Source organism: Acomys minous (genome assembly GCF_964271855.1).
Source record: "Acomys minous genome assembly, chromosome: 19".
Taxonomy (NCBI): domain Eukaryota; kingdom Metazoa; phylum Chordata; class Mammalia; order Rodentia; family Muridae; genus Acomys; species Acomys minous.
The window spans coordinates 35,025,897-35,047,828 of NC_140499.1; the positions used below are offsets into that span (position 1 = coordinate 35,025,897).

The 21,932-nt window shown below is 40.6% G+C and overlaps 1 protein-coding gene across 3 annotated transcripts in view; it reads left to right on the forward strand.

The window, feature by feature from the left end:
* Window positions 1–518: 518 nt before the first annotated feature.
* LOC311590120 (uncharacterized protein) overlaps window positions 519–21,932 on the forward strand; it is a 44,188-nt gene continuing 22,774 nt past the window's right edge. Inside the window, exons 1-4 of one of the 3 annotated variants that reach the window (XM_084768993.1) lie at window positions 519–660; window positions 7,119–7,298; window positions 8,013–8,138; window positions 9,313–9,484. In XM_084768993.1, the coding sequence (XP_084625119.1) occupies window positions 626–660; window positions 7,119–7,298; window positions 8,013–8,138; window positions 9,313–9,484 (513 nt within the window). In that variant the 5' untranslated portion in view covers window positions 519–625. The remainder of the gene's footprint in view (window positions 661–7,118; window positions 7,299–8,012; window positions 8,139–9,312; window positions 9,485–21,932) is intronic. The other 2 variants (XM_084768994.1, XR_014776774.1) reach the window with 2 other exon arrangements.

Genomic DNA, 21,932 nt, shown 5'->3' on the forward strand with positions numbered 1-21,932 from the left:
GCTGACAGCTCAGGAGGAACCGGCCAAAAACCCAAGGCCAAAGGCTTGCTAGCTCAAGTCCCAAAAAGCCCCAAAAGCCAAAGGCCAAGGAGCTGAGGAGCTAAAAGCTGAAGAGCTCCTTCTATTTCTACACTGTCTTAAATACCCCTCACCTCAAAGTCCTTCCTACTCTTTAATCCTCTGTCAGCTGGTTTCTTGCTTCACCTCTTGACCTAGGGTTATCTTTATTACCAGTAAAGCCTGTGTACAGAAAGCTCTTGGATTAAAGATGAGTGTTAGGGCTCAACTGCTCCAAACAAAAGACAGATTTTTACAGTTTACAATCTCAGGGATCACAATGGGAGGAAAGAAACTGCGGAGTTAACTTCTCTGTCATTTGAAAGGCGTGTATTATTTTATGGTCTGCTTATGTGTTGGACATGGGCAGGAAAGGAAGGGATTGAGGCTTCATGGTATTATGAAGTCATTTCCTTAAAGCTCAGAAAGTTCCAAGTTTACACCGCCCACCTCAAGGCTGTGTAAGCAGTGGCACTCCCAGGAGAGAACTTTCCTCCACTGCGCTGCGTGTTCCTTTCATCAGCTTTCCTGCCTTGTCATCCACACTGGCTGAAGGGGGACCATCCATATGAAGCTGCCGTTGAGTCGGGCGCTCATGACTCTGTAAGTAACCCCAATAAAATCAGTGGTTTGGTAAGCTGCCCTTGGGTGGGATTGTTTCTTTGCCCTGTTTTCTGTGTCCTATCTGGAGAAAAGAGATGCTTTTTCATGTCTCCCCAGAAAAAGTCAGACCTTAAAACAAACAAAACCAAAGAACAACTAATAAAAAGAAAATATAAACCAAAGCCAAATGTGGTGGCTTGCACCAGTAATCCTGGAACCGAGAAGGTGGAGGCAGGAGGAATAAAAGCCCAGGCTTATCCTCAGCTTCATACTGAGTTTGAGGCCAGCATTCAGGATTGGTCTGCAACGCATTCCAGCTAGGACATGTCCATTAGCCACGTGTAAGATACACTGTTCTGCTCCGTACCATGAACTGTTCTATGTTTTAAGATGACCATAAAGACTTTAAAGTTTGCCAAACATCAGAACAAAAGGTCTGTGTTATTACCAAGTTCCAATCTGGCCGAGCAACACATCAGGCCTGCTTTCAAAAACACCAGCTTTTCTGCCTTGTTTTGTGAAGACACTTGCGCTCTCTCACACAACCCTTACCTTGCTTCACACACAGGCTTGTTGAGAAACATGGATGGCGACATTTAAGAATGGAAAGACCCAGCAGAACTACCACAACTGAGGTTAAAAATACCTAGTTAGAAAATTTTGAGCACGTTCTGTATGTGCCAGTCTGACAGGCACATAGTAAAATCCATAACTTGTGAGTAGCAGCACCATGAGTTATCAGTTGTTCATACTCCACTTTCCCTTGCTTCCATTTCTTGGGAATATTCCTCACACAAGTCATCATCGAGCAGAGCAGTGCATCCTTTAGATTACACTGGGGGCTGCTCCTTCCGTGTGTCCAAACACATGGGGCCGAGGGACCCTGGACTGAACTCTCCAAAACCACTGGCCTAGTAAAAGTCTACAGAACTACATTTCTATGGCATCCCGTGATGAAGAGAGAAAGCACGCTGGTTGCTATGGGGCCCTGGTTATGACCTGAGATCACTACTCTCATCTGATTAATTATAGGCAACTCAGCATCAGCTTTTAAATTTTAGGTTGTCTTGGATTTCCATGTATATTGCATATGCTTGATCAATGTGTTCTGCTGTTTAAGATAAGCCCTCACTCTGTAGCCAAGGGCAGCCTTGAATTTGCAGCAATCCTCCTGCCTCTATCTCTTCAGGGTTGGGATTATAGCTATGAGCCACCATGCCAAGCTCATAAATACGTTTGTAATAACTGAAGGAAGAACACAAAGAGACCATACATGTATTGACTGGATTAAAAGAGTTTAAGGTCTTAACTGTACAATTCTTAGAAGAGTTTTCCATCTTATGCAACGCTTTTCAGGGGTCAGGGTGCAATGCCACAGTAACTGTTTTATACATTTTCAGAACCCTTTTCTGTGTTCAGATTGTTGTCAGTGACTTCTGACAAATCTCCACCAAGGAGTTATCACTTCTTCCTAGGCATGGTGGTGCATGACTGAAATCTCAGCACTTGAGAGGTGGAGATAGGCAAACCAGGGTCCCACAGGAACCCCCAAACAACCCAAGCTGTAGATTGCTCTCTACAAGGAGGGCAAGGCTCCATTGCTGAAAACCGCACCTACATTGAGCATGGAAATGTCAAGTTGGTGCCTACATAGAATATTCACCCCTATATTCTAGCATCTTTGGTAAGGAAAGTAGTTTGCTGGTTACCAAAGGAGAAACACCAACACAGCCACAAAACCTTGGATCAACAATGGGGTCTGTGTGCAAGATATGCTAGGGCAATGGTGGCACAAAGCTGGTGGGAGTAACCAACCAGTATCAGATTTGACTGAAGGCCCACTCCTTGAGATATAACCCATGCCTGACACTGTTTAAGTGACCAAAAACCTGACATTAGATAGCCCAGGACCTAGGGTAAAACCAAATAATACTGGTCTAAACCAAGGAGGAAATATGTAGAGATAAAATGACCCCTAATGATACTCTGTTATACTCATAGATCAGTGCCATCATCAGTCAGAGAAGCTTCTTCCCAGAGCAGATGGGAATAACTATAGAGACCCATACCCAGACATTACACAGAGTGAGAGACTTTGGAACACTCAGCTCTACATGGAATGTCTCCATCTAATCACTCCCCTTAGAGCTCAGGAAACTCCATGGAAGAGGAGGTGGAAAGAGTGTTACAACAGCAGAGGGGATGGAGGACACCAAGACAACAAGAGTCACGACCCCTCCAGTGGCGTCTATGTGACAAATGTTACTGCACAACCCCAGGCGACGACCCCTGCCCAGGGAGAGCCTCCTGGAATGGGTCTGATCTTCCTGCCAGGAGTAACTGATTGCAGCCTTCTTGTGTTGGCATATTCTGTCTTTGTTTGTTTGTTTTTTTTCTAACCTACTCTTATATCAGAACTTTTCAAACATGACTGTGTAGCTAGGAAATGCCGTAACTTGGGACTGTAGCCAAGGGCCATTCAGGCCCAGAGTTTACAACTGAGATCCACTCCACTTGTTAAAGGAAACATGGCTAAGAATTAACCATCAGTTGATTATGACTTACAAATAAAGTGTTTAAGAAAGCGCCAGATAGTGACCCTCAGATACAAAGAACTAAGAAAAAACTGTCCTGACTCACAGATGTTTGGCATAACGAGAGAACGTTGACCTTTGATAAAGAGGGCACATGCATACTGATACCAAGCTAATGACTTAAGAATGGTGACTTAAGAATTATGGCAACACTATTACTTTGCATCCTGTATTTTGTACTGTGTATGCCTGATTGCTTCACTGACTTCCTTGAATGAAAAAAAAAAAAAAAAACGTAACCACAAAATACTCCCAGTTTCAAAAAAATGTGTATAAAAACCTAGCTTGCTTGCCTGCAAAATACACTTAGATCAGACTCCCCTGTGTTTGACTCTGTTTGTCACTTCACCTATCTTTGTCCAGGAATGCTTCAGGAACTCCGGTTCCCAAGGACCTATACCCTACTGAGATGGTCCATGGCAAACAAGGCCCTCAAAATCAACACGATCAAAGCTCTGGTGAACTCACAAAGATGTAAACAGCATACACAGGGCCTTCCTCAGTCTATACCAGGTCCTATCTATGTATTATGGCTTCCAGTGTAGGGTTTTTATTGCTGAGTGTATGAGTTAGTGGGTCTCTGATTCTTGTGAATTTTCTTAGGCTCGTTTCCTTCTGTTGGTTTGTCTTGTCCAACTTTGACATAATGGTTTTTGCTTTATCTTATTATAGCTTTTTTCTTAAAGATCTACTTATGTATTGTGTATACAGTGTTCTGCCTGCATGTACACCTGCAAGCCAGAAGAGGGCACCAGATCTGATTATAGATAGTTTTGAGCCACCGTGTGGTGACTAGGGATTGAACTCAGGACCTTTGGAAGAGTAAGTAGCCAGTGCTCTTAACCTCTGAGCCGTCTCTCCAGCCCCTATTATATTTTATTTTGCTACACTTAATTATTATCTCTAGAAACCATTTCTTTTCTAGTGAGAGATGGGGGAAATGACAAGAAACGGGGCAGTAGAGGGAGGAGAAACTATTATCAGGATATAGTATATGAGAAAAGAATCTATTTCTCAATAAAGATAAAATAGAAATTTTTAAAATGTACACATTACTTTTATACTGTCCTTGAATCCATCTAGTACTATGTTTATTTATCTGTACATTTCATAGGCTGGGTCTTTCTTCATTGCTGGGTTGTAAAACATAACTCAGTGTGCTAAAATCATAATTTTGGGGGAAAATGACATAGAATGAAAACGAAACTATCAGGATGCATAATCTACTTAGAAAAGTTAAGCAGTGGCATGTTCTTCTAACCCCAGCACTCTGGAGGCTGTGGCAAGACGGTCATGAGTTAAAGGTTAGCCTGAGTTTCAAATTAGCCTATGTATACAGGACAATTAATCTCAAGAAATAAAACAAATGCCAACAAAAACAGAAGAAAAAGAAAAGATTTTTTTTTTTACTTAAAGTTGTATTTTGATAATTTAGATTGACATAGATGCCTGTGCTGTTGAGATATACACTAACATTTCCTGGGGCCATTGAAATGGCTCAGCAGGCTAAGGAGATTGAAGCAACACCTGGCCACTTGAATTCCATAACTAGAACTCACACAATAGGAGAGAACCAACTCTTGTGAGTTTTCCTTTGACCTACACACACACACACACACACACACACACAGCCAAATCCCTAGATAATACAAAATAAGTTTTAAAAATGTAATTAAGACAATATTTACTAGGTCAGGTATGATGGCATGCATATGCTTTTAATTCCAATACTTCAGAGGCAGAGACAGGTGTATCTCTTCACGTTCTAGGCTCTATATAGTGAGTTCTAAGGCAGTTAGGGCTAAACAGTGAGACTTTGTCTAAAATAGAATTAATTAATTAATTAATTAATTAATAGGCCTGGTAGCAGAAGTCTGTATTCCAAGCTACTTAAGAGTTTGGAGTAGAAGGTTTGTAAATTGAAGACCTGCCTTAGCAACTTGAAAACTCCCTCTCTCAAAACTTTAAATTTAACTTAAACTTGTTAAGAGCTGGGATAAAGCTTGGTGGTAGAAGGAGATTTGAGATTCAACACACAAACAAATGCCGTCCATTGGTGATATCTTCTCTCTGTACTGGCTCTTAAAAGGAAACCACTTCCTTCCCCCACCCTCTTATTGGTAGGATCTATTATATGATATAGAAATAAAATGAATTATCTACAGACCACGTGCGAAAAGATGTTTTTGAGGATCTTAAAAATACTGTTCATGGCATGTCATTCATAGAAAATTCCACTCACTCACCCACCGACTTCCTGAGACAATGCTTTCTCCACAGCACAGCAATATTGGCTTAAAGTTTATTTTCACAGATAGTCAGGTTTATTCCTGGTGGAATGACTCAATTCACAGTTCTCATGAGCCATAGAGGAGTCAGTGACCTAGTTTCCAAACCTCAAGCCTGGACCAGCTGAAGGGACACTAAGACGCACAGGATGTTACTTATTTGACATGGATCACAGATGAAGGCCAAGGGCGTCACAGTTGCATGGTCTTGTCAGTATCCTGCAGGACCCTCAGTTTGTTCTCCAGTGTCTGGGCAGGCACCTCCTCTTCCCTTTGACTTCCTCCTGTCTTTATGGCCCACCATTACAGGCTCCATCACTTGTTTTCTTAGCTCTTGGCAAATAAGTCAGGCAAAGTTGACATGAGTTAAATATTTCCAAGAATCTTGCTTTTAAAGACTGTTAAAAGGAGCTCTTTCTTCCCCACTTCCCTTGTCCCCCTCCACACACCCTTTTCCTCCATTCTCTGGAGACCACAAGATGTCTTTAAAGGCATTTTTGTTTGAGAAAGTGGATTACATGTCTTTTACAGTGAGGGAGATTCTAAGGGTATCAACAGTAGTCAGAGTAACTCAAAATTAAAAAGGATAAACAAATGCAAATGGTTTTAACTGGCTTTTTCTATTTTCTTGCAGTAACTTTAGTTAAAAATATATACAATTCATAAGCAGAACATGTATCCTTATGAATATTTTATTTGGACATAAATAGAATGTTAACGTGTATTTTTGCTCAGTAATATATTCTCTATTGATTCTTTTTACATTCTGTATTTTCTTTTTTAAAAGTCTCGGGCCTGGAGGGATGGCTCAGTGGTTAAGATCACCTAGTTTCCAAACCTTCCAAACCTCTTGCAGGGGCCTAGAGTTTGGCTATTAGCTCCCTCAACTAGAAGTCCACAACTGCCTGTGTCTCCAACTCTAAGGTATCTGATGCCTTCTTCTGGCCCCTTTGTGAACACACACAGAGACAGACAGACAGACAGACAGACAGACAGACAGACAGACACACACACACACACACACACATGCACAAGCACAGGTACACAGAAGCATGGGTACCTTAATCCTGGTACTTAGGAAGCAGAGACAGGGAGATAGATGAGTCTGAGGCCAACCTAGTCCACATAGCAAGTTCCAGGCCAGGCAGAGTTACATAATGAGACCATCCCCCAAAACAAACAAAACAAATGCCCTGCCCCCAGCACATGCCTTTTCTCTTTTCTCTGTATGGCGCACGCCTTTAATCCCAGCACTCGGGAGGCAGAGGCAGGCGGATCTCTGTGAGTTCGAGGACAGCCTGGTCTACAAAGTGAGTCCAGGACAGCCAAGGCTACACAGAGAAACCCTGTCTCGAAAAACCAAAAAAAAAAAGAATGTAAGACTTGAGGTTGCATATATTCTCTCAATTTCTTTGTATGACTACTACTATTATTAAAACCTGGCCTCTGCAAAATCTACTTTAGCAATAATTACTTTCTTTCAATATGAGAACATGTTCATTTTTTCGAACTAGACCTTAACTGAATTTGGGAGTTTTTGACTTTTATGACTAACACTTTCTTTTGTTTACTTAAGGGAACCTGGAAAAATGCAATACTGCTGCTCTGTGTGTTTCACATTAAATGAAACTGAAGACGACAAGTCAGCTTTGTTTTTTTTCTGCTCTGAAGTGCTAAGCCATTGCTGTACTAAGTGCCTTTCCTCCTCGAGCTTTGAAAAAATATTCTTCAGCAAAAACAAGGACAAGTCAACAAGGTGATTGCTCTATTTGTATTGTTTTCAGTTTCTTTTCTTTTCTTTCTTTTTTCCCTGCCTGCCCCCCTTTTCTTTCGGTTTTTAGAGTTTTTCTCTGTGTCGCTCTGGCTGTCCTGGAACTCCCTCTGTAGACCAGGCTCATCTCAAACTCACAGAGATCAGCATACCTCTGCCTCCCCAGTATTGGAATTAAAGGCATGTGCCACCGTGGGGCTGGAGAGATGGCTCAGAGGTTAAGAGCACTAACTGCTCTTCCAGAGGTCCTGAGTTCAATTCCCAGCCACCACATGGTGGCTCATAGCCATCTATAATGTAATCTGATGCCCTCTTCTGGCCTGCAGGTGTACATGTAGGCAGAGCACTGTATACATAATAATAAATAAATATTTTTTTTAAAAAGGCATGTGCCACCATAACAACAACAGCAAAGTCTCATACATCCTATGTAGCTGAGACAGATCTTCAACTCCTGATCCCCCTCCATCCGGCAAGTCCTGAAATTATGGCCATGTGCCACCGTGGCCCATTTCAAGTGGAGTTTTTCCCTAGAGTTTTTTCCTTGGTTATCCTCAATATCCTTTGAGGATAACCAAGTCTTGCTTTCCCAGGCCTCAGTAGCTTCTGCTGTATAAAGTTAAGGCATTCAAAGGGAGAAATCTCCAGACTCTAGTCTTAAAAATATTTCTAATAATAAAAGTTAATTGATTCTTACAGGAATCTATGTATGTCTGTGGCAGATGCCATCTGTCTTGACTTTATACCATATTGTGCACTGACATACGCCACCCCAAACCCTGATGTCCCACAGCCCGAAACTGACATTGAGTGCCCTTTGTTCAGGTGGGTGACAATAACAGCTAGCCTGCTTTGTTTGTGGTAATAATTTTCATAACTGCTTAAACAAAAAAGGTATTAACTGCTTCATCTCCTTTAATACTTACATGAAAATTTTTGTAATAATGTAGAATTGGTGTGGATTAATAGAGTTGGATTTTTATTTTTAAGAACAATTTACAAACTGACTCCAACTAAATTGATTCACCCTTGTTTTTTGAAATATATTATTAACCAAATATGACATTCATCTTGAGAATATGCTGCTATAACATTGAAGAGATTTCCCGTCATTTAAACTAAATTGTTCTTCCATGTTAATCTACATATTTCTGTATATTTGTCATGACAGTGCTTGCATCTTATTTGGTATACTAAGCAAATAAACTTTCCACTTTAAACAAAAACATTTAGAAGTTTCTTTGATTCTGTTTAACAATATTTAATCATTTCAAGTCAAAGAAAACCAACTTTTTGCATTGTGGTAGTGCTTTAACTGTTCTTAATTAGGCTTCTTCTGTACTGCCTGGGGGGGTGTGGCTTTTTAGATACATATTGGATTTCATTGTATTATATAAATCTAAGCATTTGTTAGGGATAGAAAAAGGTTAAAGTTGACACTGGGTCAATGATTATATAAACAACATGAAAACAATTGGAGGGCTGTAAGAAAACCTCACAAGGCAAGAGTGAACACAGATTGAATTTCTTTCCTCCTTACTAAAATATTACCAGTGAATTACAAGATTTCAAGAAAAGACTCACAAATTTGGGTATGGTCACACACACACCTGTAATCGAAGCACTTAGGAAGTAGAAGCAAAAAGATCAGAAATTCAAAACTAGCCCCTGCTACATAAAGAGTTCAGATCCAGCCTGAGCTACATGAGACCCTATCTCAAAAAGCAAAGTTATATAAACTACTAATGAGATGCTCTCTGCATGGTGGTGGCCCATGAGAAGGAGGTACAATACAACTTGCCAAGGTACACTAGCTTGGTTGCTTTGGATCCCATCAAAAGCCAAGACCAGAGGGAAGTTACCAACGCAACCATGGAATCCTGACCACCTGGCCCAGTTAGCACAGCCGATCTGAGTTGTACAGAGTGGACCCTGAGGCAAGTAGATCCTGCAGCTCTTTGTGCAAGGCATGAGTGTTGCCATTATCTTTCTCTCACAGGATAATTACCTTACCTACCACACCCCTGTGGGTCGTTGAAAGCACAGATCACTTCCTTCCAGTCCAGAAAGAGAACAGGAAGTCAAGTAAATTGCCAGAGTCCACATTTTCAAGAAGCAGGACTATCAAGCTTTTGGAGCCCAGGCATGCATCCCTCTCTCTTGTCATTCAGGTAAAGTACCCAGAAAGAGAAATAGGAAAGATGAAGAAACTATATTATGCTGGACTTTATTTCAGTGTGGGAAGGACTGTAAGCTTTGTCACAGGTGAAAGCAGTCTTGGTGGGCTTTACCCTTGGACACACCATGGATACTTCCTGAGATTAACCTTGAGATAGACTGGGTGGAGCCATCCTGGGCCTGGAATTCAGGAAGCAGACCTGGGGACTCCACCTGGACTATTGTTTTTCTAATCAACACTCAATGGGAGAAGGAGACCTCCCTTCCTACATGAGACAGGCAGGCGGAGAGGAGAGAGGGGCAACAGGTTCAGACCAGGCTTGACTTCATGTAGATCGTAGATTGGAAGGAGGATCAGCGAACAGGCCGGACCAGCACGCAGGCGGGAGACACCTAGGGACCCGTCCCGTCCCGTGGAACAGATACTGGAAGGTTCACTCTTTTTTCCCTTTAACCTTTTTTCCCTCTTATGTAAGCTAGTTGGGTTGTTGTATAATAAAGTTGAATTGTTAAGAAACAGAGCCTACATTTCAGTTTTGCCCGTCTTTTAAAAAATTACCTAAGATGCTGAAGTTTCAGATGTATATACATTTATAACTGGGAAGGAAACATAAGGATTAAAGCTGTGGTCAATTGTGCAGCACTTGTCTAACATGGGTTAGGGCTGCTAGATATGGTAACCTATAACCCAAGAGCTTTGAGTCTGAAGCAGGAGGACCATGAATTTGAGGTCAGTCAAGGTACATAGTGAGGGAAAAACCAAAAGTGCTGCCGTGTACTGACCCTTCACCAGTACGTCATTCATGCCCTGTTCACATGCTCGAAGCATCATTTCTGAGGCTTTGGAGACAGCGTGTGACTTCCTGGATGACATGATGTTACCTTCCACTTCTTGGGCCAGGAAATCCAGATAGAAATTGAAAGCTAGGTGCAGCCATCACTACAGTTAAAATAAATCCTATCAGCATGTTATAATCCAAGGAGAATAGCCAGTCAGGTATCATATATTTATTGAGTGTCCCTAAGTGGGGAGGCTATAAACGTACAGCCTTTAAAAAGACCGATAGGGTCCATAAGTACCAACACAAAAACATAAAAATGGACATACACACAAGTTATAAAAATTTGTATTAAAAATCATAGCATTTATTAAATCCCCAAAACAATATGATTTCAGTATATTAGAATTACAAGTGTATTCAGTCCTCAGCACACAAAAAAGAGCCTCCTGCATAAACCGAGCAGCTGAGGTGATTCCAACATCATTAGATATTTAGTCAAGATACACACGCACACACACACACACACACACACACACACACACACACATAATTTGAGGGGTTCTTTTTTCATTGTTAATGGTGGGGCTTTTTGTTTTTGTTGTTCTTGTTCTTGTGGTTTTGGGGGTTGGTTTTTTGTTCTGTTCTGTTTTTTTTTTTTTATGTGTGTGTGTGTGTGTGTGTTTAACCAAGTCAAAATACCCCCAGGGAGAAAGAGTCCTTAGGACTTAAATAGAGCAAACAGAGACACAGCTTTACAGGGGCCTATCCAGGAAGACTGAAGAGTAATAAAGCAAGTCTCATTATGGGGTCAGTTTACATTTCAAACTGCTATTTAAAAAAAAACCAAAACTCTAAAGGCCCATCTTCACAAACTTGTGGGTGAGACTCAAAAACAAAACAGATGAACTAAAAACCTAAGCAAAACAAACAAAAATCCCACCAAAGTCTTGTAACTGTTTTCCTTACCAACTTACAAAAAACAAAAAAACAAAACAAAACAAACAAAACCAATTAAAAGCAAGCAGACAAAATCTTCCCTGAATTCCATCTACATTCCAGCTTCAGTTCCCATTACACACACACACACACACATACACACACACACACACATACACACATACACACAGGAGCCAATCCACTTTTTTGGTTCTTTTTGTTGCTTAGTTATTGACCTCAATAAAATGTCCTCAGTAAAAGAACTGTGTAATGACAAGGCAGTCTCTTACTAAAAGTTTACTTTTTTGCCAAGTATGGTAGGTAGTATGCGTCTATGAACTCAGCATTTAGAAGGTGCAGGCAGAAAGCAGGGCTCAGAAGAATCTGTTACCATGTAAATTTAAGGCCAGTGTGGACCATGTGAACCTTGGCTTTAAAAACAAAGATAACTTATTTTTCTTCTTTTTAATTCAAAATTCCATACACACACACACACACACACACACACACACACACACACACACACACATCAGAGCATGCTGGTGCACACCTGTAGTCCCAGCATTCAGGAAGCTGAAACAGGATGATTATTCAGAGTTAAAGGCCAGCCTTGAATATATAGTGCATATCAGGTTATCCAAGGATATATAACAAATCCTGTCTCAAAGATATAATTTTTGAGAATATGTTTTTTCTCACTTCTTAGAGGATGACTTCCACATATCCTACTGCTCAGGATGCTGCCTTCTCCTGGACACATTCCCAGCCTCTGTATCCTGGACACTTTACTCTCAGTCACAGACAGACCTAGTCTTCACAAGCACAATGCACAGAGGCAGGGGCAGACAATAAGCCCTCTTTGATATTACTGCCAGACAGCTTCTAGATGGTTTGTATATGTAAAACAAAAAAAAGTATATGGGAGGCAGAAGCAGAGGCAAGCAGACCTGTCTGAGTTCCAAACTAGCCTGGTCTATAAAGTGAGTCCAAGATAGCCAAAGCTACACAGAAAAACCCTGTCTCAGAATAAATTTTAAAAAGTATGTATTTAGGGTGTATAAAAATATGATGAAGTGATTAGTGTGGTCAAATACAATAATAAAATAATAACATATCCATCACCTTTCCTACTTTATTATTTTTCTTGTAAAAGTACCTAAAATGTTGGACCAGTGAGATGGCTTGGGAGAGGGAGCAGTGGTGCTGTGCCTGTGCCTATGGTGTGACTGTGGCTGTGGCTGTACCTGTGCCTGTGAGACTGCACCTGCACCTGTAGTTGTACCTGTGCATGCACCTGTGGTTGTACTTGTGGCCATAGCTGTGCCTGTGGCTGTGGCTGTGCTGTACCTGTGGCTGTGGCTGTACTTGTACCTGTGGCTGTGGCTGTGCCTGTGCCTGGTATCTATACCTGTGTCTGTGTTTGCAGTTGTGCCTGTGCCTGCGCCTGCGCCTGTGCATGTGGTGGTACAGATACTCCGTACAAAGCCTGACAAGCTAAGTTTGATCCTCAGGAACCCACCCACATGATGGAAGGAGAGACTGGTTTCCAAAAAGTTGTCTCTGACCTATATAAACACACACACAGATACACTTAATTAATTAACTGATTAATGTAAAACTTGGCTTTTTTTAAGGTATCTAAAATCCACTTTCTCAACAAGTTTCAAGTGTGCAGTATTACCACCGTCCTCATGGGGTGCGTTTGTTCTTCACACTCCCTCATCTTGCAGATCTGTAACTGTGCCACCTTGTTTCTTTTATCCTGATACCCCAAAACTACAGTCACCCATTTTTCTGAAGCATCTGATTTTATTTTAGATGCTACATGTAAGTTCTTGGTTGGCATTTTTTTTTCTACCTGTGTCTGGCTTGTTTTACTTTACATAATATTTTCTGGACTCATCTGTGTTCTCATAAACCACAAATCTCCGTTGTACTCAGTCTGGACCAGACATGTGCCATGTTTTCTCAATCTGCCCCTCCACTGACGGACACTTAGGTAGTTTCCACAGCACGGACATTGTGAATAATGCTTCAGTGAACGTGGGAGTGCAGATATCTTCCTGAGGTGGTGATGTCATTTCCTTTGGGTGTATGCCCAGAAGGGCGATTGCTGGGTCATACAGTAGCTCTATTTTTAATTTGCTTAGAAACCTTTACACCCTTTTCCACCGTGGCTGCACCAATCTATGTTCCCACCAAATGTTCCCTTTTCTGCACATCTTTCCCAAAGTTATCTCTTCCCTTTCTCTTAAAATCCACGATGCAGGTTTACTACATGACAGCATCTCTATTAACTATGAATATTGTGATTCACACTTTTCAGTGTTTGTCCATTAAAGCAAGACTGAAATGTAAAACTCTTGGGAATAACTTAGGAATCTTTTCATATTTTATTATCCTTAAATGTCCTGAATATGGGCTGATTCTTTGATAAATCAATCCTTGTGGTCCTGAGTTAGTGTTAAAACTTGTTACGTTGAGAAAGTTTACTAAAGAGAAACCCCCAAGCCACACGGAGAAGAAATATTTCTGTAGCTGGAAAATGTAGAAAACATTCTCTGACCTCGGAAAAGAAATGTTTTCTTTTGTACAAGTACTACCCATTTGGTTACTCGTTCTGAAAACAAATCTCTTCATCCTAACCACCTGTACTAGCACACTGTTTAACAATCCTAGAAAACCAAGGAGGCATTCAGAGGCCCCCAGATAGAACCTGAACCCCAAAAGGGAGAAGTCGGTGTAGAATGATAAAAGTAATGCTTGGAGCACGAGTTTCCCTTCCCTCCCTCCCTCCTTCCCTCCCTCTCTCCCTCCCTTCCTCCCTCCCAGCTCTTCCATAGTAAGTGATTTTAAACTTTTTTTTTTTTATAAAAGAACATATCTGTAAAATGAAGTCCCCAGTGGCTCTTCTACATACGCAGAAGAAAGGAGCATGCATATCTATAGGTGGAAATGCACAGCGTTTCCTTGCATACCATCTGAAGCAACCCCAACTGTGGCTGCCATTGCACTGCTGAGCTGTACTCTACCACACATTTGAGAATATCAAATGCTTCTCACTAGGTGAGTGTTTTCGGTTTAGAGTTTTATTTTTGTCAGTGCAAGGTGCTATCTTTAGACACAAGTGGCTCTCAAACTCATGGCAATCCTCCTGTCTCAGACTCCCAAGTGATAAGATTGCAGGCATGGGCTTGGCCTTAGTACTTAAAAATAACAAATTAAATCCAATCAAATGTTTGCAGTCCCCTAGCCTCTGTAGCCTCCTTAGCTTCTAGATAAAACAATTTCTTGGTAAGTGTTGCTCCGAAGTCCCTTCTGAGTGTCTGTTACCAGATGGTAAAGGAGGGGGAAAAAACCCAGCTGTCAGGAACACAGACCAATTACAATTGCTGCTCTCCCACATGAAATAAGATGGCTTCTTTCAAGTTTCCCAGCAGAATCCTTGTCTCATAACAAAAATCTATCACTCCAAGAAATCTTAATTTAGTTTCTTTCTTTCTTTCCTTTTTTTTTTTTTTTTTTTTTACAAGTTTTGGGGACAAAATAATGCAAGATTTTTGATGGTGCTGTGAAGTTCATACTATGAGCTTTAGCTTAGACAATGTAAATCTGGGTGTTTCCAGAGGCAACAGGAAAGAAAGGGGACAGGGAGGGAGGGATAAAGGAAAAAAGGAAGGAGAGAGGGAGGAAGGAAGGAAGGGAGAAAGAAAGGGAAAGATAGAATAAATAATAATAAAGTTTGCATGTGGGATTAAAGACCCAGAAAACACTTTTTTTGTGTGTGTGTGCTAGGGATGGAACCCAGGGCCTTATAAATGCTAAGCAAGTGCTCTGCCACTGAGCTCCATTGCCAGAAGCCTTTTAAACACTATGCAGCCCTTTTTATTTATTCTCTGGGACTTTCAGGCATGTATACAATGTATTTTGCTCATATCCGCTCCCATCTCCTCCAGAGCCCTTTAATATGTTCATCTCCCAACTGACGTCCTCTTCGTCTTTTTCTTCATTGTATTTTAAAACAATATGTTGAGTTCAATTAGTGCTGCCTATGTGTTCATGAAGTGAGGGGGCGCTGTGTACTGGAGCTTGGGCAACCTACCTATGGCCATATCTTCAACATGAAGGAAGAGGAGGAGGAGGAGAGGAGAAAAAGGAAGGGAGGAGGAGGGAGAGGAGGAGGGAGAGGAGGAGGGGAGGAAGAGAAGGGGAGGAGGAAAAGGAGGGGAGGAGGAGAAGAAGAAAAAGAGGAGGAGGAGAAATGCCAGCCCCCTTCTCCCAGCAGCTATCAGCTGCCAGTCACTCCTCAGTAAGGAGTGAGATCTTAGGAGCTCCTCTGCCATCCATCTGGGATTTTGAAGGGCTTGATCTATGTAGGTTTTTTTTAGCAGGTGACAGTTTCTGTGAGCTCATGAGAGCAATGACTATGTCACATACAGAAGACAGTATTTCACAGTGTTCCTCCCCATTCTCCAACTCTTATTTTTTTTTTTTCTTTCTTTCCTCTTTTCAGAGGTGCGGGGCAGCATGCAACAACATACAAGTGGAGGTCAGAAGACAGATTGCAGAAGTCAGTTCTCTCCTTCCACTAGGTGGTCCTAGGGATTGAACTCATCAGGGTTGGCACAGGTGTCTTTGGGTGCTGAGCTTTCACACCACTTCTAACTTATAAAATAGCAAGATGCAGCTCAGATGTCTTTTGTGATGGCTGATCTTGGTTTCAATATAACTGCATCCAGAATCAACTAAAACCCAAGCTGCTGGGGCAGTCTGATAAAGGATTTTCCTTTTTTGATCAAATTGTTTGACAGTGGAAGACCCTCCCTAAATGTGAGCCACACTTTCTAGTCACAACCTAGATAGAAGGACATGAAGAAGGAAACCGCTTTTTGCCTGCTTGTCTTTACTTTCTCTGGCAAGTTTATCAACCCTGTTGCTGTTGAATGCTTTTGCCGATATTAGAACCAAAAGTTTCAGGCTTGTACTGTAGACTAACTACCAGCAGTTCTCCAGGAATCCTCTAGCTCTTCAGGACAAGACTGAGACTGTGGAGGCATCCAGACTCATGGGCTGGGCTTTCCTCTTATCCGCACTGTTCCTAAAAGAGCCAACTAGGTACATACTCTTTATTTTGTTGAACTCACATCCTCACCTCCTTTTTCTAATCCTTTTTGCCTCCATCTCTGATTACACCTTTAACCCCTAGTATTTTTCTACCTCTCATATCACGTGTTCTACTATAGCCCCCTTGTTAGGTTCCTTCCCTTTCCACCCTCATTGGCTCTTTCCGGCTTTCTGACCTCTAAGATGCTGGAAGTAAAACACAGAAATGTAAAACTGCAAAGTTGGGAGCCACATATGAGCAAGGACATGTGGCGTTTGTCTGTCTGGGTGATATGCACTAGTTCCATTTTTTTTTTTTACCAATTTCATGGTTTTATTTTTTCTTCACAGCTGTATAACATTCCGTTGTGCATATGTACCACATTTTTATCTTCTGATGGACACATAGGCTTATTGCATTTCCTAGCTATTGTGACCAGAGCAGCAACAAACATGAATATTCAAGTAGCTCTCTAGTAGGATGTGGAGTCCATTGGAGATAAGTGCAGGAGTGGTATGACTAGGTCACATGGGAACTCTATATCTAATTTCTTGAAAAGCCTCCATGCTGATTTACATAGTGGATGCACCAATTTAAATTTTCTCAACAGTAGATAAGAGTTCCCTTTCCCTCACAACCTTACCAGCATTTGTTATCCTTTCTTTTCTTTCTTAAAATATTTTATTTATTTATTTTATGTATATGAGTGCTCTATCTGCATGTACACCATCAGGCCAGAAGAGGGCATCAGATCACATTATAGATGGTTGTGAGCCACCAAGTGGTTGCTGGGAATTGAACTCAGGACCTCTGAAAGATCAGACTTGTGTTCTTAATGGCTGAGCCATCTCTCCAGCCCCTTAGTTTCTTAATAATAACCATTCTGACTGTGGTGCACCTCCCTAATGGCTAATGACATTGAACACATTTAAAACATTTACTAGGCATTTGTATTTGTTCTTTTGAGAACTTTCTGTTCAAATTCATAGCTCAGTTTTGATTGGGGTATTTGTTTTCATGATGTTTAATCTCTTAAATTCTTTGTGTTGTCTAGATACTAATGTGCTATCAGATGATATAGCTACAAAGATATTTGTTTCATTCCATACACTGCTTCCCTTGACTGGCAGTTTTCCTTTTTATTGTTCATAGGTCTTTTAACTTCATGAGGTCCCATCTGTTGGTTATTGGCCTTACTTCGGAGCATTCGGAGAACAATTAAGAAGGTCCTTCCCCAATGTTGAGATCATGAGGAGCACTTCCTACTGTTCCTCTGTCAGATTCAGAGTTCTACATTTTATGTTGAGGTCCTTAGCCTGTTTGGACCTGATTTTTGTGCAGGGTGAGACATAGGATCTAGTTTCATTCTTCTGCATGTGCACATCCAGTTTTCACAGGACCATTTGTTGAAGATACTGTCTTTTCTCCAGTCTTGTTTCATTTTGTTTCTTTGTTCATTGTTGAGTGTCTTGTCAAATATGTACTTTTATGGTCTTGCATATGGGCCCTCTATTTTATTCCATTGCTCTGTGTTTTTGTGAAACTGCCATGCTTTATTAATTAATAAGGCTCTTACAACTTGTAATCAAGTGTAGTGATGTCTTTTTCAGTACTTGTTTAGCTGAGGATTGCTTTGGCTATTCTGAAGTCCTTTGTGTTTCTATATGAATTTTAAGATTTTGTTGTTGTTGTTGTTGTTGTTGTTTTTAATTTATGGGCTTTTTTTTATTACTTTGCACTGACTCTGTAGACTGATTTGTTAGGGTCAGCATTTTCATCAATTCATGAGTATTAGAGGTCTTTCCAGCTTTCTCAATTTCTTTCTTCAATGTTTTAAAGTTATAGAAATCTCTCACATCCCTGTTAAGGTTATTTCATGTTTTTTTTTTAGGCTGTTGTTATTGGGATTGTTTCTCTGTTTTGTTTGTTTTGTTTTTAGGTTTTTCAAGACAGGTTTCTCTGTGTAGCCCTGACTGTCCTAGACAAGTTTTGTGGACCAGGTTAGCCTTGAACTCACAGAGATCCACCTGCCTCTGCCTCCCAAGTGCTGGGATTAAAAGCATGCACCACCACCACCCAGCTTTCTCTGCAGGATGCTTGTCATTGGCACAACACCCTGATCTCTCTATGTTAATTATGTATCTGTCTACTTTGTTGAATATGTCCATCAGTTCTGAAAGTTTTCTAGTAATCTTTAGGGTCGCTTTTGTATAGAGTCATATCATCTGCAAATAGAGATACTTTAACTTTTTTATTTTCTTATTTGTATCCTTTTTATTTGCTTTTCTTGCCTTATTGCTCCCTCTACAACTTCTGGATTTATATTGAGTAAGCATAAAGCTTATGGACACCCTAGTTTGCTCCTGATTTTAGGAGAAATACTTTCCCCAATTTAATATAATGTTAGCTATAGGCTTATATATAGCCTTTATTATACTGTGATGTGTTCTTTCTTTTCATCTTTTAAAGAACTTTTAACATGAAGGGATGTTAGACTTTGTAAAGTCCTTCTTGTGTCAATGAGATAACCATGTGATTTCTGTCTTATAGACCATTTGTGGTTTACAATGTGTATTTTGTTTATTTATGTATATTGAAACATCCTAGTATCACTGGAATAAAGCCAACTTGATCATGATTTTTAAAATATGTTTTTAAGTTTGGTTTGCAAGTATTTTGTTTTTAAAAATTGCATCCAGGAGGCAGAAACAGGCAGATTTCTGTGAGTTTGAGGCCAGCCTGGTCTACAAGGCGACTTCAGGACAGCTAAGGCTACATAGAGAAACCCTGTCTTGAAAAACAAAAACAAAAGCAAAAACAAAAAAACTTTGCATCCATGTTCATCAGGGAATTTATTCTGTAATTTTCTTTTGTGTTGTTGCATCCTTGTCTGTTTGGGTATCAAAGTAACAGTAGCTTCATAAAGATTTTGGTGACCTTCCTCTTTTTTTCTATCTTATGGAATTGTACAACAAGCATTGATGTTAGTTCTTTGAAATTCACCAGTATATCATCTGGACCTTAATTTTTCTTAATTGGCATATATAAAATTCTTGCTTCAATTTCACTGTTTGTTATAGATGTGTTTAAATTGTTTAAATCACCTTGGTTTAATTCTGATACCTTGCATACACTTAGACATTTATCCAACTCTTTTATGTTTTCTGAGTTAGTGGAACATACACAATTTTGAAGGTAAGACCAAATGATTTTATGAATTCCACTGCCATCTTTCTAAGGGGTTCTTTTTTCATCTGTATTTTTATTAATACAAGCCTTTTAAGCATGATAAAACTATACTTATTTAACTGGATGGGGGTGTTGCCATTGTGCATGGGTGGAGGTGGGAGACCAGCGTGTGGCCCTCAGCTCTCTCTTTCCACCAGGTTGGGCTCCAGGGATCGAACTCAGATCAGCCAGTCTTGATGGCGAGTGCCTTTGCCTACTGAGGCACCATGCAGACCATAATCTGGATCTTTTCTCTCTTTCTTTTCATTATTTTTGCTGAAAGTTTGTCTTCTCAAAAAACTAATTTTACATTTAAATTTTGTCTTAGGCATATGGTGTTTTGCCTGCATGCATGTGTGTGCACTACATTCATGTCTGGTTCCTGTGAAGACCAGAAGACAGTATTGGATTCCCTGGAACTGGAGTTACCCATGCTTGTGGGCCATGGCGTGGGCCCTGAAAATAGAACCTGCATCCTCTGTGAGGGTGGCAGGTGCTCTTAACAGCTGATCCAGATCTTCAGGCCTCTTCTTCAGTATTTCTGTTTCTTCACTGACTTCCTATTTCATGCCATCCATTGTCTTCCTTCCTTTGTTCAACTGTTTGTTTGCAACTTTGACTACAACTATATTTGAAGTAATTTTGAATTCTCTGCCTGAAATTTCATAGAACTCACTCTCTCACTAGATACCATAACTATTGGGTTAATAATTTTTGAAAAAGTTAAGTTCCATGTTTCTTAATGTTATTGCATTGGAATCATTTTCTTACTTGCTATAGTCTCTCAGTTACAGTATTTGCAATGTTTAAGTGGGACATGGATGTGGTAATACTGAGTACAGAAAACTGGGACAACAACCACAGCTGTTGTATACCACCACTACTTTTTTTTTTTTACAACCCTTTGGTTTCTATGACTATTGAAAGATAAACCATGAAGGGTAATGTGGTGGTTTTGAATGAGAATGGCCTCCCATAAGCTCATATATTTGCATACATGGTTTCCAGTTGGTGGTGAAACTGTTTGGCAAGGAGTACTAGGTTGGAGGAGGAATGTCATTGGGAGTGTGCTTTGAGGTTTCAAAGGAGTCATGCTGCTCCCAGTGGTGATTCCCTGTCTGTCTGTCTGTCTGTCTGTCTGTCTGTCTGTCTGTCTGTCTGTCTCTGTCTCTCTGTCTCTGTCTCTCTGATTCTCTCTCTCTCTCTCTCTCTCTCTCTCTCTCTCTGCCTCTCTGTCTCTCTGCCTAATGGTTGTGGATCAACAAGAAAGCGCTCTGATACTTCTTAGCTCTACCATCATGAAATATTTGCCATCTGAAACTGTAAGCCAAATTAAACATTTTATTTCATAAGTTGCCTTGGTCATGTTGTTTCATCACAGCCAAAGAACAGTGACTAAGGCAGATAGCATGGAGTATCCTCAGATTTTAGTCAAGAAGAGTAAAATTGGGAAGGAAGAAGGATTAATTGAAAAGAAAAAACTTAACGTAAGTAAAGTAACTAAGAGGAGAAAGTTTGGATACTGTTAGGGTCACAGATATTAGAAACTGTTAAACCTATGGGGGGGGTGGGGAATGAAAAGAGGATGGGATAAAGAAGAGACAAAGAACAGACATGGGAAAAAAGGTATCTGTAAGATGTGGCTGCAAAGTATAGTAAAGAATATCATAATAAACCACATAGAGAAACATAGACGGCCATCTGAAAACCTAACTGAACAATATACAAAAACATAACCATATAAGGCATATAGGAAAGAGTGAAAAATTAAATAATTAAAAAATAAGGAATAAAAGAACGCAGTGCTTCCAGAGCTGTACTAAGTAGAAAGGCACCACTCTCAGATTCTTCCAGCTCTAGTGGGTTTCTCATGATGCTGTGTGATGGAGGGAGGGGAGAGCGGGCCCCTGTGATTTCTATGACCTCTGTGTTCATGGGTTTACACTGTGTGTGTGTGTGTATGTGTGTGTGTGTGTGTGTGTGTGTGTGTGTGTGTGTGGTGTGTGTGTGTATGTGTTGGGGTATAGGATTAGCTCCTTTCCTGGTAGGTCTCTCAGAGCAATGAACTCTGCCATAACCCCTACTGAAGGTCCAGCATATACTTAGTAGGGTTTTTACATTGTGTATTAAGATAGTGCTTCATCTTAATGGCCGTGAACTCACTCTGTATCTCAGGCAAACCTTGAACTTGCAATCTTCCCAACTCAGCTTCCCGAGTAGCCTGGTGTGAACAAATTAGTGATGAAGAACAAAGTCAGAGGACTGGTGCTCTATAAGAATTCCTATATAGCCACAATATGCGAGCCAATATTGTGTAGCCAAAGAGCAGCGAAGTGAACCAGTGGGGCAGAGCAGGGAAGCCCACGGTGAGCCAGCTGACCTTTGACAAAG